At 35.8% G+C, this 16,226-nt stretch overlaps 2 protein-coding genes across 2 annotated transcripts; both read right to left on the bottom strand.

Annotated features, from left to right (window-relative positions):
• Positions 1-1,002: 1,002 nt before the first annotated feature.
• Positions 1,003-10,764, bottom strand: LOC107002440 (calmodulin-binding protein 60 D-like). Its single transcript, XM_015200472.2, has 8 exons — positions 10,414-10,764; positions 9,204-9,279; positions 7,858-7,916; positions 6,093-6,586; positions 5,839-5,999; positions 5,543-5,746; positions 3,677-3,920; positions 1,003-2,080 (listed from the first exon to the last, which is right to left on the bottom strand). The coding sequence occupies exons 1-8, from the start codon at positions 10,500-10,502 to the stop codon at positions 1,530-1,532; spliced, it is 1,878 nt and encodes a 625-aa protein (XP_015055958.1). The 5' UTR covers positions 10,503-10,764; the 3' UTR covers positions 1,003-1,529.
• A 1,861-nt stretch (positions 10,765-12,625) lies between these two features.
• Positions 12,626-15,849, bottom strand: LOC107032244 (ribosomal RNA-processing protein 17). The gene is made up of 4 exons (XM_015233826.2): positions 15,646-15,849; positions 15,454-15,559; positions 14,032-14,155; positions 12,626-13,138 (listed from the first exon to the last, which is right to left on the bottom strand). Exons 1-4 carry the CDS (start codon positions 15,768-15,770, stop codon positions 12,873-12,875), a joined length of 621 nt encoding a protein of 206 aa, XP_015089312.1. The 5' UTR covers positions 15,771-15,849; the 3' UTR covers positions 12,626-12,872.
• Positions 15,850-16,226: the final 377 nt, after the last annotated feature.

Here is a 16,226-nt window from a genome sequence, read left to right as displayed (position 1 = left end):
GCATTTAGGGGGCCACTCAACAAGCATTTAGGCGATTTTCTTAGTTTTCGTATGTGTTAGTACATGGGTTTTTTGATGATATGGATTTCGAGCACATTTTTTGCAAAATCTTTACATTACCATCTGTAATGACTTGGAGGAACAATACATGTAGCTTAATCATGACCCACGTCATTTTTTTTAAATATTTAAGGACTATCCTATAAGAATTAGACAATTTATCATTTTTTCGTATTTTTAATACATAAATTTTTTGGTGATATGAATTTCGATTACATATTTCGAAATAATTTACAGGACCCTACATAAAGACCCAGAGAACAATATGTATAGCATTTTAGTATTTTTGTTTGTGTCAGTCCATAATTTTTTTGGTGATATACCTTTCATGCACCTTTTTTCAAAATCCTTACAAGACCATAAAGAATGACCTGGTGGAACAATACTTGTAGTCTCACCATAATTAACGCCACTTTTTTTTTTAACATTTAGGGTCACTTTTCTCAGTTTTTCATGTGTTAGAACATTTTTTTTTTTACAAAACTTTTACAAGGACCATCCGTAATGACACGAGGACCAATACATATAGCCTCACCATGACTCACACCACTTTTTTAGCATTTAAAGGTCACTCAACATGAATTAGGCGATTTTCTCAATTTTTCGTGAAATCTTGAATTTTGATAATATGACTTTCGGACACTTTTTTTCCAAAACCTTTACATAACCTATAGCCTCACCATGATCTACACACTTTTTAGCATTCAAGGGTCACTCAATATGAATTGGGGCCACCTTTTTTAGCATTTAAAGGTCCCAAAATAGAAATTCAGGATCTTGTTAATTTTTCGTGTGTAAAGTCGATGAAAGTTGGGTAAAAGGATTGACCTAATCATTAATTATCTTACATTAAAATTCTATTGTTAATTTGTCTATATGGCTGCAAGAATGAGGAAGAAGATGCCTCTGATACAGAATTCCAACACATTGGAGCTACACAAGTTGAACAAGGAGAGCTTAAAGAACCCAAATATCCTATTTTTATCAGTTCCATATACAATTGTGCTATAGAGTATACATAAGATTTTCTTTGATTGAAACTGGTTTAGAATAAAACACTAGGGGAATTACAACACTAGTCAACATTAATAAGAAAGTAAACTAGAAGCTAACAAACATCTTGAGTTGAGAGAACTAAAGTTACTTGCATCTCTCTCAGGGGTAGCTGATGTCTTTTTCAACGCGGGGTGTATTCATGGGAAGTCTCAGTCAGAAGCAAGAATGACAATGTCTTCAAATGCAAATCACAGTGAGAAGATATCAGAACACTTCCACATGCTGAATTGAGCCTAAACTAGCACCAGATGTGTATTCATGGCTAGACGACTAAACTCCAATAGCGAGTGACAGTGTTCATCAGAGGAAGCCCAAACATCACATTGCAAGCATACTTTACAAGGAAATGAATTTATTGAATTTGAAGTGACTTAGGCCTCCAAGTGGATGGTGTGAGAAGTGTAAAAACAAATCTAGGGGTCATCCAATTCAACAATCTGTGCTCTTTTCTCAGCAGCTTTCTTCTTGATGAACATGCCCCATCTCAATGCTGCTTTTAGTTTGAGCCACCCAACAACAGCCTTTCCTGAACGTGTACGGTCCTCATCAATACCAAAGCTTGAAGACATACTGGGCATGTATGGTGATCCATATGGGTAATTATTATCTTCTGAGGTACTAGAAGAAGCATGATGCTGGCCACCCATGTTGAATATATGGAGAAGATGTTGCATGTCATCATTCTCTAACATTTCTTGACTTCTGGTGCGTATCTCTTCTTCTGTATAGAAGTCATCAGTTCCTTTATAGGATGAATTAGGAGTGTTAGCAGCAAAAAAGCTAGAAAATGGTGGCTGTGGTGGGTGAAGGGCCGGTCTACTCTCACTTCCAGTTGGCTGAGCTTGTTGTGACATGCCTACAAAGTGGTTTTGAGAAAATGAAGCACCACTTAACTGTTCATTGACACTAAGATTCGTGTTCTGAGACTCTGTGGTATATGTACCCATTAGACTATCGTTATACCCTGGCAAAACAGAGATATGTTCATTATGAAGCAAAACTTGATAAAATATATGCAAGAGACAAATAGGTTTTATTGCATATCTAATGAGCTAGCTCAACTGGGCAATTATTCATACAGAGATCAACCAATTGTTAGGTAAGAGTTACAAAACATTCGAGTGCTTAACAAGAATGAGTTCATGTCATACATGGCACAAAAATATAAAACTCCTTCTCAACCAAAAAAAAAAAAAAAGCTTAAGGTACTCTGTCCCATTTTACGTGACAGCTTACTAAGCATGGTGACCTATGCTGTTCAGATTCTTCAAAAATGTAGCTGAACCCACGTCAAATCCTCAAAAAGATGCACTACTTTTGGTGGATCAAACACGCACCGTCAACATTTTAGAAGAGTCTGAGCAACATAGATGGTGACTAAGAAGTAGATTGCCTTGGACATAATTTTTTTAGGTCACTTGTATTCTATTCCAAAAATCAAACCTGCCACAACATGTTACAGGTTTACTAATTGCAAATATAGGGGATTATCAGGAAGATCTTAAACCCTAGTAGCAAAATTACAAAATCGCCTAAAACATTCATCGCTGATTCTAGATCTTCCATATACTCTTGTTTACACCAAAAAAGAAACAAAAGCAAACAATTCATCTTCAGCTTCTGGATGTTGTTGCTTTTGTTCTGGAAGCATCTGAGATTCCTTTCTTTCCACACAGACCACCAAATATATGGGGGAATGATCTTTCATAAGTTGGTTAAGAGTAAAACATCACATTATCATACTTAGACTATTTATACTGATTCAACACTATTGCAGTCCTCTTCGATTGAGATTCACAACTAGCTATATTTTCTAAAATAGGTGGAATTGTTGGAGGGAGTAAAATGCTGAAACAATGGATAACTTGCTTAGACAGGAATTCACTTGTGACACCTACAGTAGGTTTCTTTCTAAAGCACTATAACCACAGAGCCAAGATGTACTTGCCTCTGTATGTGAGAATAATAGAGGACAACGAAAGCCCAAAAGTCACAAGTATAACTTGCTTTATTGAGTATTGACCAGCAAAGCTTACAACTTATAGTGCTCTACAGATAATCAGATAGATATAAAATCAATTTGTTTTTCCAACTCTTGGATTGTTAAAGCTATATGTCAAATTTTGATGTCTTAATGCAAAGAACTATTCTCAATAAACCCATAACTTTTGGATATGAAGGCATAGTTATTTAAATGAAGAGAAAGCGCAAGCAGGTAAAAATGACAGACCATGTTGCGGGAAACAAGTTTTCAGAAGATCGCCAATCATAGACTGGCTAAGGACGATAACACTGTCTCAAACTTAAGAAAAAAGGTCATGCCAGAGAATATGCAATGCGTTATTTACACTCAAAGTTCAGGCTTATGTTACTGGATGTGTGGAGTTTCTTATCATTTAGATACATATTCAGCAATGAATTATCTTTCAGTTACTAAAGGAACTCACTAAGAAGCGAACTCAGCACTAAAAGCAAAACAATGAACACAATAGAACACACTTCAAGATAACATTTCTTAAGCATCAAACTAATATTTTGCATCTGATGCATATATGTATACCTTCCAATCCCATGTTCAATCCTGAATTCATGGGAGGCTGCTCTGATGAAGTTGAAGCAGGAAGACTTGGCAGATTGAGTTGATGATCAAATGAATTAGGATGGTTCTGAGAACCAGTTGAAAGATCATACTGAGGAGCATCTGAGGTTTTATTCTGATCAAGGCTTAGAAGAGATTTGCCATCATATTCAACAACATGCATCCAGTTGTCATATGCCTTCTTGACTAAGGTGTCCACATATTCCTGCAAGAACAGTTTGATGTTTGCTTAAGCTCTTCCTCATACCGGGAAGGTACAATCCAAAGTCAAGCTTATGCAAATGGTAGCAACATGTTGTATACTAAAAATCACTACTTTCAACGTTTTACATATGACAGAGACAAAAGAAAGAGTACAACCACATCAAAATATAGGCTAAAAACAATTAACTCCCAAATAAGTTAGGGTCGGCTATATGAATCCTCATTTCGTCATTTTTGAAGCTCATATCACACCATAATAATAAACAAAATAGAACTGAAAAAAATACATTAAAATTATATATAAAATAAAATAAAATAAAAGAGACAAATACAACAATAAGAAGAAGAAGAACAGTAATAAAAGTTCCATACGAGTGTAAAACCTATACTCAACTTGTAGCTATCACCCATTATGGATCTTTTTCCTCCATTATGCCCTATCCTTAGCTAACTCTGTATTGATACTAAACAACTCTAGGTCTTCTGAGACTACTTCATTCCATATAATTTTAGCTCTACTCTGTCCCCTTTTAACACCTTCACTTACCAAAGTTTCACACATACGAACCGGTGTATCTTAAGTTAATGCAGAACATGTCCAAGCCATCTCAAGTGAACTTCTCGCAGTTTATCCTCAGTGTGTGCTGCTTGCACTACTTGGCGAATGTGGTCATTTCTAGTCCTATCTAATCTGGTAGGACCGCACATCCATATTAGCATCCGCCATGTGCATCTCTGCGACACTCATTTTGTGGATAATGTTGGAATTTACCCAACATTCACTACCATACATGATACAACAAAGTCAGTCTTATAGTTGTCATATAGAGCTTATCATTCACTTTGATAGGTATCCTTCTATCATATAAAACCCTGGTAAACCTTCTCCATTTCAACCATCCCCTTTTTAATCCTATGAGTAACATCTTCACCTATCATTCCATTGGCATTGTCTTGACAAAACGAGCCTAAATATCTAATTGTTTGCATTTTAGCACTGCAATTCCATCTAGTCTCACCTCAACTTCTCTCCTCTCATGCTCACTAAACCTGCAATGCAGGTATTTGATCTTACTTCTACTTATCCAAAAACCCTTACTCTCTAACATGCTTCTCCATAGTTCAAGCTTTTGGTTGACATCCTCGTTTCGTCAATATACATAATATCCTCAGCATTTAAAGAGGCTAAAAACAACTTCAGTAAAAAAATCGTGCAAATTGAATAAAAATAGGTGGTGGCCGGAAGATCGGTATTGGATTTAAATAGCCAGAAAACAGCTTTATTAAAAATACTCAGTCTCAAATACTTTAGGGTCAAACACGGTTGGACCGAAAGATTTGGGTTGTGAATTACAAAAACCTAGATTTAACCCATTTAAGGACATGCTTGATAACACCCATTCCCTTGACTTCGGTATCTGACAAAGTAAATATTTTTTTGGAGGTGCTGGAAAAGATGAAATCTTCTCTGCTTTACTGCAAGCAAATTGAAGAGCATAATATTTTTTGTTTTCTTAATTTTACAAAATTATTAGATAAGTCCACAACTTGTTTAAAAGAAGAAAAGAGAAAAGAGAATCAAACATAATTATGTAAGAGGAAAATGAATTCAAGAATACAAACCTTTTGATCCTCTGAAAGAGAATCAACTGAATGATACTGTCCACCAGAGATAAAACCACACAACTCATAAATATTGCTAAAAACAACTCCGATACTCTTCATATCATCAGGATAATAGACATAGAGCTTCCCACTAAGAACACAGGTCTTAGCATGCTCCACAAGAGCATCCCACATCTTATTTGACATTCCACTTCCCAGGATCTGAGACAATTAGGTAAAAAATAAAAAGAAAATGTTGGATATAACCACAATTATCAAATTAATTTCCGACATTATAGGTTTGATATTATTACATTTCGGAGCCTCTGAGAGTCTCTCACGATGAGTCGTAGAAAGTCTTCCACCGTATATATGCCAGCTTTATTTAGCCTCTTGTGGAAGGATCCATCTTTTCCTATCTTTTCCAATCTCCAAACATCATCGTTTAATGCAGGTGGATAATGTTTCTTGTACACTGAAGAATAAGAAAGTCATGGAACTACAACAGAAAAGATAATTGTGATTTGCATTAAAAAATGGCAAATAATTTGACATTTAACAGACTCACATTCTCCTCGATGATCCTTCACACTGAAGGCTTCTGTTTTTGCCTCTCGAATATGAATTCCCTCTCGAGAACCTGATACTACTTTTAAGCCTAGCCTGAACTTTCTGCTTCTAATCCAGCTAGAGTTGTCAGTAAATGTTAACTCACCAAGACTACCTACACCTTCCTTCAATATCACTTGCAAGTCTCCTGTAAGAAGCGGCCTTTTTCCATCACGCTCCTTCACAATGTGAGACTCAAATTCTTCTTCAGTCCATCCATCATCGTCCTCATTATTAAAATCTCCTCCAAGCACAACAACATCTAGTTTAACAGAGGACTCTGGGCCGACTGTTACAACATGGCCTGTATTTCCATTAATTAAGACAACATGGATGGTAGAACCCTGTTCTCCTTCTACTTTCCCTCCTGTAAAGAGAGGCAGTGACAATTTAGACCTGAACTGAAGCTGCAAATTTCTCCCATTTGGCCCTTCAATTCTTTTTGGAGAAACCCTGCATCATTTTTTAGTTGTCAATATCAAGGTGGAGTGGACAGTCATTTAAAGCATAATTACATGGGAACTCAAGCAAGTAGGCCTAACTCAAACCCCAAAAGCTAGCTATTGAGGTGGGAGAGCCAAAGGCTGAAAACTCCACCTCAGCACGTAGTAGTATAGCTGTGAGACTGGACCATAACAAACCACCAAGCTCCGCATCCATCGTCCTCGATGGCTGTATGCTAGACATAGTAGCCCCAGACAAACACTGCAATACCAGCGTCACCCTCCAAGGCACGACGGACATAAAGGGCGATGGTGGCTCTTATACCATGTAACAACCTTGGGTATCACACCCCAAAAGCTAGCAATTGAGGTGGGAGCGCCCAAAGTTATATAAACCCCACCTCAGCACATAGTAGTACCGATTTGGGAGTGGTCCATAACAAACCAGAGGCATTATCTCGCTTTTGATGAAATTGCCTTAGTGGCATAGAGTTGAGTGGCAAAGAACCTTAAGGCTCTGATCCAAATTTAACACAGGAACTATTTTTAAGCTAACCAATATTAAAGAGAAAAGAACAAAGATTGCATATTTTTAGTAACATCCAAATGTTAGTCATGCTAATTCTTGAATTTATTCCATTAGAAATTAGCATCCAACGGAAGACTAGTCAGAAATCTATACAATTTAAAAGAAGAAACTTATCAAAGGAAGTCAAGTTAATTACAGATTGAAGTTTGGAACTATGACAATTCCAATAAAACCAGCGAAGCAAAGGGTAATTTCTGTTTGAAAAGGTTCACATAAATTATAAAATACCATGGAGTACTTTAATGTGAGCAGATCATATTAAGCAACAGATATTAAGAGAGAGAAAATAGTTGATTCCAATATGATTGAAGCCTGGGCCCTTTTCCATATAGTATATATCTAACCATTTGTGGAGCTCCATAAATTGATAAAGACTTAACAGAGACATTTTTTAAACTATATAATACCTTTCCAAGCTGAAATCATGTCTCCCTAGCTCTTATATTGCTGCCATGCAGCACTATCATTTCATGAAAAATCTACAACATGGAAGCTAATCAACAGAACATACTGAATACATGACTGCTACTATAGTGCCTGCCTGACCTAAATTTGTAACGTCAATCAAAACCAGGTAAACCTTCTCTCTTATGTTCACATCCCAATTCTATTTAGATCAAACATTGATAGGTTCAAATGTAAATCAAATGATCTTCAAGTGGATAATAATAAACACCTAGAATCTGACATACCTTGCATTAAGTTTAGTAGGGCCAAGTTTTGCCAAAGCCCGCTCCACTTCTTCACTAACCTAGTGAGCACAAAGGAACATCCAGAAATAAAGATACAAGAACCAGCAAATCCAGAAGACATCTTGTGCAAGTGCAACAAGAAAAGAAGATTAAGTATTGCGCAGTGATCCCAAAAGCATGAAACATAAGCATGCTTCAATGTTGTTTCCAACCAATATAGGAGCTCGTGTACTAGTGAATAGACTTTCATTATCAAAATCTTTCAATGCCATGCAGCAGTACATGGAAAAATAGCCATTCCCGAATGTATTCGCAATAAAACCTTGAAATTGAGATCAACAAATCACTTTCCCATATACAACTTAAATTACATGTAGTGTTTGACAGATGAGAGAGTCTAACACACTTAAAACCATCAGATAAGAAAGAGAAACTGAAGCAAATGGCCTCTCAAGGAAGCATTGACACTGTGCACATAGGCATAGATATTGAGAACACTCTCACGGGTAGAGAGAGAGACAACTCCGTAGAGATTACAACCGATATTGTTAACAGAAGTGGACCGGACCTCCTTGGGTGGGGGGGCTTATGGGCACACGGTAACCTCAGCAAAATGTATGAATATATCTTAAATAATGTATATGTTTATGTATTGGCACCCCTAGTAACAAAGGTGAAGTGGTTCCACTGGTTGATTTGAGGTGCACAGGTGGACTAAATAGCAGGCACACCCGGGTTCGGTTCCCACAATAGAATTTTCCAAAATTTTGAATTTTTGACATTTTAGTAGTTACAGACTTACAGTCTGTTTTGATTGTTTTAGGTTGCTTCTTTTTTAAAAATATAAATCAGAGAGTCCACCCGAAACTTTGTAGGGAGTAATTGATATGGCTTTGTTATTTGAAAAAAAAAAAATTAGCATGTCTACATTAAAGATAGTGGTGCCCCCTGCAATTTCAATACCCGGAGCTGCCTCTGATTGCTAATAGCTACAATCCAAAACAATGTCATATCAGACAATGGCCACATAAACCCATGCTATAATCATCAGTTCTAAGCAGTCCTTCAAGATCAACCATCTATAACCTGTTCTGTTTAGCTCGTATGGACATAAACTTGTGCATTTTTTTCATTTTTTAAAGTGTTAATGTTGTTATACAATAAAAAGTAAATATTTGCAGCTTTCAACTCATACTGGAATTAGATATTGTGTCACAGCAGTACAAGGTATAATTGAATGGGTGGTTGAGACTTCCATGTATTAAGATAATTATAGAACACAATGGAAGTGTTTCTTAGCATCCAGCGAACAGGAAGAGACGTTATAAAAGTTCCTAATAGCTTACAACTCTCCGAAGAATTGGCTCCAGTGATGAGCAGAGTTTCTGCAGACTGTCCACCTTGAGCGCTTCAACAATAACACTGCATTAACCATGTAGTTTTCAATAGATGATGGAATTGTTACGATGAATGATACAAAGAAGATGAGCTCAGATAGAATTGGCATTGAATTTCAGCTTCACAGAAAAGAATAAGATAGTCCAGTTCACACAGTTCCGTGTTAGATCGAAGCACAAAATGACATCCAATAGCTATAAAGCTATTGTTTTGGACTAATGTTACTATGAAGAAAACAACATATTTTTAAAAGAAAAAAATTGTAGTCTAGATACCATCACATAAAATAGGCTTGTGAGAGAGGCATCTGCCAATTTGACGGTCTGAGATACCTGAGTGTATATAGGATTTCAAAGAAGCTGGCTTGATATGATCATGTGTTTTCAAAGTTACAAACTAGAGGGATACCGTTCGTCTCTTTGCAAGGTCTGGCTAATCCTACTGACAGTTAACAGCTCAAACTTTGACTAGACATGGTAACTGACCTACTTCATCACTTCTATTACTGTGGCAAGCAATCATGCCATATCCATTTTGCAAAACAAGAGGTGGCAACTGTCATAAATGTAGCTCAGATGACCTCAAAACGACTTCCTCAGGAGACATCAGTCCATATATTATTTACACTTAACAAACTGAGCCATGATAAAGCAGACAACACTATGAACCTCTGGAAATGATGCACCACATCAATATGTCCGGGAATGTGATACTCAATATTAAGCTTATGAGAATATACTTCAATTGTCACTAGAAAAACCAGAAATTGGCTAGAAATCAAGCCAGGTTTAACTCTTCCTTCTCCCAACTACCAAACAACCATCAAACAGATTATCTGTTCTCAATGGACTTTGCAATGATACGACAAACATATCCATCAAGATTATAACTTTTCTTAAAAAAATTTATTACCCACTACCCCATTATCCTATAATCACTCTCAAGTCTCAACCTTCACCCTCCACAAGAATTTGCAGTGTCTTTCAATAAAAGTAGCTACTGAAACATGATTACTCATTTGATGAAAAATCAAAGTGAGACCCTGTTACTCTATTGGCAAAATTAGCTCAAGAAGAAAGTATTAGAACCTATTTACATGGTAGTACATTTTCTACACCCTGATGTTATAGCTTAAAATGAATATTATGATAAATATACCTGGCAAGAGCTGGTCTTTTTCTATCAGGTTGACCTTCTTCACTACTGCTAACATCAAGTCTACGTTTGTCTCCACTGGGTCTTTCCATGAAATTCCTCTCAATTACTGTATTGGGTATCTTTAGATCTAATTTTTCAGTTCAAATTTGAGCTTCCAAATTCCTAACGGAAAGATTAAAAAGAGTAAAAACAAAAGATGAAAGCAAAAAGGGAAAGCGGGAAAAAATTGAAATAAGAAAGAGAAATGGTTGAGAGGTTTCGCGGAAATTTCGAGGAAGATCTTGAGATTTTGTTTTCATGGCTGCCTGCTTTTGGCTTGTAATACAAAAATCCATCATGTAAAACAAAAATCCATCAATTTGTGTACTCAATGACAACATACTAGTATAATTTTATAAAGTGGGGTTCGGAAATGGAAGAGTTTACGTAAATCTTACTCTATGAGGTCATTTTTGATAGATTTTTGACTCAACGGAAAATATAATCCATAATAACCTAGAAAAAGAAATAATAAAAATACAAGAAATAACAAATAACAGAAACACTAGAATAATAACTGAAACAAAATAATATGATAGTTGAAGTACAAGGCAAGCATACTATATAACTACTAGTATGAATGGATAACAAGATAACATATTGTTATTTACTTATATTTTATCCTAATTTGTGACGTTCGAGCCTCCTATTTAAGGTCATATCTTTAGTAAGTTAGAATTGCATTATGACATGTCTAATCACATTCTACTAATATATTTTCAAGGCCGAACTCATAAACAGATCTCCAAACTTGTTCGGTTTTTCTCTTCAGGTATTTCAATTATGTCATTTTCCTATTGAATCATTGAGTCATCCATAATTTGTTCCTTTTAAGCACTGTTGGTTGATTTTGATCGGCTTTTCTATTGTAAATGTCTTTAATTGTGTTCGTATTGCAATGATTTTGATTGCAAGAATGAAGACAAACTATGTGTTAGTCTTATTTGTTTTCTAATGAGTTTAAATGTCTTGAAGTAAAGCACAATTATTCTCAAACAATTTCACTATCAATTGAACTAATGAGTTCCGAAACAACATATGTATCCTCTATCAATACCCCTCACAAAATCTGGTTCCACATCGGCTAATGGTGTTTTAAAAAAAAATTATGGGCGGTTCAATGATTCAATAGGAAAATAGCATAGTTAAGGTATCTGAGGGGAAAAACCCAACAAGTTTAGGGATCTGTTTATGTATTTGGCCTATTTTCAATCTATCTCTACCTCTTATGAATAATTATAGCTAGTCTCTCACACCTCCGCATTATAGCATTTGTACATCTCATTTTCACATTTTAAAGTCATTTTCTCGCATCTTATTCTCTATCGGAGCCACCCCCGTCTTCTTCCAATTATTGTCATTTCTAAACTTATCTCTTCTAATATGCCACACATCTATCTCAACATTCTTATTTCTACAATTTTCATATTATCAATGCAAGAGTGTTTGATTGGTCAACACTCTACCTCACATAAAATAGTCGATCCAACTATCACTTTGTAGAACTTGTCTTAAAGTTTTGGCGGCACCTTTTTATCAGACAAAACTTCTAGTTTGAGCCTCCATTTTATTCACCCTTTTCCCAATACAGTGAGTGACATCCTCGTCAGTCTCCCTATTTCCTTGGATAATAAACCTAAAATATTTAAAATTTCTTCTTTTTTTTGATGACTTGTGTATCAAGCCTCACTTTCATATATATCTCGTGTGTTACTTGAACTTGCACTACAACTATATTGTCTTTGTCTTGCTTAACCTAAAGTACTTTTTCGAGTCAAGGTCTGTCTTCAGATCTCCAACTTAACATTAACTTTATCGAGAATCTCGTCAATCAAAACAACACCATCTACAAATAACATACATTGTGACAACTTACTTTGAATTTATTGAGTCAATTTATTCATCTCTAACACAAATCTAAACGAGCTACAAGTTGATCCCTGGTGTAAACTTTGGAGCAAGTCCTTATCCTCTCGTTTATATTGCTCTACCAGTTTCATTACATGGTGAATAGTTTTTGTAGTTGAACGTCCCGATATGAATCTTAACTGATTTACGAAAATTTACATGTTCTTCTCCGCCCTCATCTCCACCGCCCCTTTTCAAACTTTCATAGTGTGGCTTAATAGCTTGATACCCTTATAACTGTTAGCAATTTTGAATGTAACTCTTGTTCTTATAAAAACAAAATCATGATGAATATTTCAAATGCAAAGATTACAAAAATAATCAATTGAGAAAAATAATCCGGCCAGGAATCATTGTGAACAAACCTTAGTCGTAACGTAAGAAATAAATTAAAATACTATATGCTAAAATATTCGCGATAAATAAAATAGGCGCCACGCCACAAATGAAGCATTTTTTTCTCTCTTTTTTCATATGAAGGGGGAGGTGCTAAGGTTAAAGAAATAACAATGCTACTGCTGCTGCTTCTTGTTCTTCTTTTTACCTTTCCTCTTATCTCTCTTGCTCTGTGGCTTGGGCCGAGATCTCTTTTTCGCAGATTTCTTGAATGGTTTCTTCTTGCTTACTGGAATGTTTTGTTTGCTGTTTTTACTTTCTATAGCATGTTTAACTATTGCTGATGGTGGTGGCACTTGAGCTGGGGATTCTTCTTCTTCGCGAGAGATCTCACTTGTTGTCACGATGACTTGCACATCGCCATTGTCATATGTTGTAGTCCCTTTTTAACAAGAAACAATAATCAATCAACAGGCTAAGTTACGTAACTGCTTCTAAACAAATCCTAACTATCAAGTAAAGAGGCAGATATAACTTAATGTTACCGGGTTCATCTGAACCCAACCCGGTACTTTTGACGTGAAACACAAATTTATGTGTAAAAATTGACTACAATTGCAACAAATAGAACATATTAACGCATAATGCTAAAGAACATTTTAGGTTGAACCCATGAAAACTTAAATCTAGGATCCACCTCTGATCAAGTATTAAGTTAACTTTATCTTGTGCCACAAGGACAAAGCCCTACCTAAACCATTTTCATGTTTCTATGTTAAGTCTAGAGAAAAAGTAACTAACAGCATATATTTATGAAATGAGAAAGGAAGATCTGAGCATATGGAAGCAAAACTAAAAGAAATTATTGAAGCAAAACTAACTCAGGGAAGTTTGAGAAGCTAAGTCGTCTCAGATACCATCAGTCACTTGGCTATAGTGCGAATAGAACATATACATAAGGCTTATACGTCAATGATGATAATACAGAGTTTGCATTTTGGCATAGAGGGAAGTGAAGCAGCTAAGAAAATGATTCGATCATATGGTGTGATAACGTGAAAAGAGCCAGTCAAGGGTGCCCTAAGTTTCTAAACCTTCCTCAGTTAAGTGTAATTCTGCATTAGAACTCTATGAGTATGTTCCCAATCAAATTTTCTATAGTATACCTCTCCCTTGCACAACATAATAACGTGTTTACAAGTATGCTGATAACTATCAAGAGCTATTATACATAGGAATTCTCAGCTTTTCCAACAAGGACCAAACCATTCTCAATGGTAGCTCTGGATAGACTTCAGCACTAAAACAGTTTCCACTAATGTCATTAGGGGATACCTGAAACTGTTGCATTAAGCTCATTTTCCTCTTCGACGTCGAGGTCCTCATCAGGTTCATCAGTTACAGCAGCTGAATCAGGCGCTGCTCCACCAAAGATGGCAAACTCTCTCTCCTCCTTTCTCTGTAAAAGAAAGTGAAAAAGTAAGATAGCCCACCATGACAAGTTTGATTACATCAAGGTTGCAATTAGTAATAAAAGTAACAAATATTTGAATGATCATACTAACTGCACTGTTAAACTAGAAGCAAATTTGACGCAATTGACGCACAACCAGGCAGACGAAAATGCGTTAAGGCACTTCAGCAATAATCATAAAAGAAACAGTTATTAGAATGATTACCACTACAAAAGAAGCAAATTCGAGATAATTACTGAGACAGCAAGGAACTTCAAAGCCATGAAAGTATTTAACAATAACCTGGATTGTGCTAATCTCCGTAAGAAAAAAGTAGAAAAAACAAGTCAAATTTTAAAATGTTTTTGCACACTGGTCCCTATTGTTTGTTTATAGATAGGCTCGGCAATAAGACCGGTAGAATTTGTATACATGTCTATTTATTTGAGGGGGTAATTGTCATGCACACAAATAAAATATAACAAGGACCTCCATTTAACAAGCCATAAACATGACGCCACACTTATAACCTTGGCTCTAAGAAGACTTTGCTAAGGAAGGTAAAGGGAGAAATAAGGACTTGTTCCATCGTGGTTAGTATACATGCATCTGTTATTTGACGGAAACAGAGAACAGTTTGGGAAGGAAATCAACATTTCTGTTCTGTGAGTTCACCCCTAACAAATGTTGACTGGAAAAGATTGTACCATAAATAATTACTCAGTTACCATAGGAAAATGTGTTTTCAAATAGCAATCCGTAAGACTTTGAGTAAACGAACGATTCAAGCTCCTTCCAGAAGAAAGTTCAGCTTGATAACTTGATAAGTTGTATTGACAGAGAAAAACCACTCTTTCAAAGGTGGGATCAATCCCAAACCTATTTCTTCTTAGCCTAACAGTCTCTTTACTAGACCTAACATCCTGTCATCACTTTCAGATACAAGGAAGTTGGACGACTAGTTATTAGAAGCCTGTGACAGAGAAGAACAGCAGTAGACAACATGTAATCTTGAACAGCCACGGTTCTGTTTAGTATATAGATGATGCAATAGTTGAGCTGGTCAACCTCACTCTTTCTTAATTCAAGATTCCAAATGAAGAAAGTGGTTTGAGTTACGATGTCAACAATATAAATAACTTAAATAACTAAACATGAGTACATTCAATGATTCCAGTAATGCAATAGAGAGAATAGAGTATACGCAAACCTTACAGGTGTCCCCGAATGACCCTTAACTCAAAATATTGAAGAAAACATAGCAACTAACAATAAAATAACACTATTAAGCTAAAGTTTGAACCTTTTTACGAGCCTCAATACGTTTTCTCCGTAGGGCTTGTTCCAATTGAACTTGGGCATCTTTTCTTCTCTTCTTCTTTCTCTTATGAAACCCAGTAACAAAATCCCTGAAATCAAATTCAAAACAATCGGTTCAAAAACCAAAAGAACAGAAATCAAGAACAGTATATACAGCGAAAGAAAGAGGAAATACTTGAGGTCTTTTTCATCGAAAGAAACAGTTAGGGCTTTGTTCTTGAGGGCTCTTTTCTTGATATGTCTACCTCGTATCCTCAGATTTTGTCCTCCATCTCCCAATACAGCTTCAGCTTCTTCCATGGCAGCTCTGTAAAACCTAAAACCCTGAAATTGGAACTAATGCTTCATGGAGTTGTATCTTTAGCTTCACAAATTTCCTATTATCTTTACTTAACTTTTTAATTTTATATTAACTTACTTATTGGCGGTAATAAAATAAGCGAAAATCAAGCGGTTATACAAAATTATGTATACTATTTAATTACTCATCATAGATATAGTTTGATATAATTATCACTCGCGACTAACATTGTATATTAGTTGCATGGACTGACTTCGAATTTATATAATTAGTCACGTTTGTATATGAATAATTCGCCAGAATATACGAATACATATGTATAATATACAATAATCTAACTGATATACATATACAATTCACCTCTCTCCCACTTTTTGCCCTTTCTCGCTCGCCTATCTCCTTCCTCTCCCAATCTTGCTCGTCTCTCTTTCCCTCTCCCAATCTCGCTTGCCATA

This window comes from Solanum pennellii, chromosome 10 (assembly GCF_001406875.1).
Source record: "Solanum pennellii chromosome 10, SPENNV200".
NCBI classification, from domain to species: Eukaryota; Viridiplantae; Streptophyta; class Magnoliopsida; order Solanales; family Solanaceae; genus Solanum; species Solanum pennellii.
This window is presented reverse-complemented; position numbering and strand designations above follow the sequence as displayed.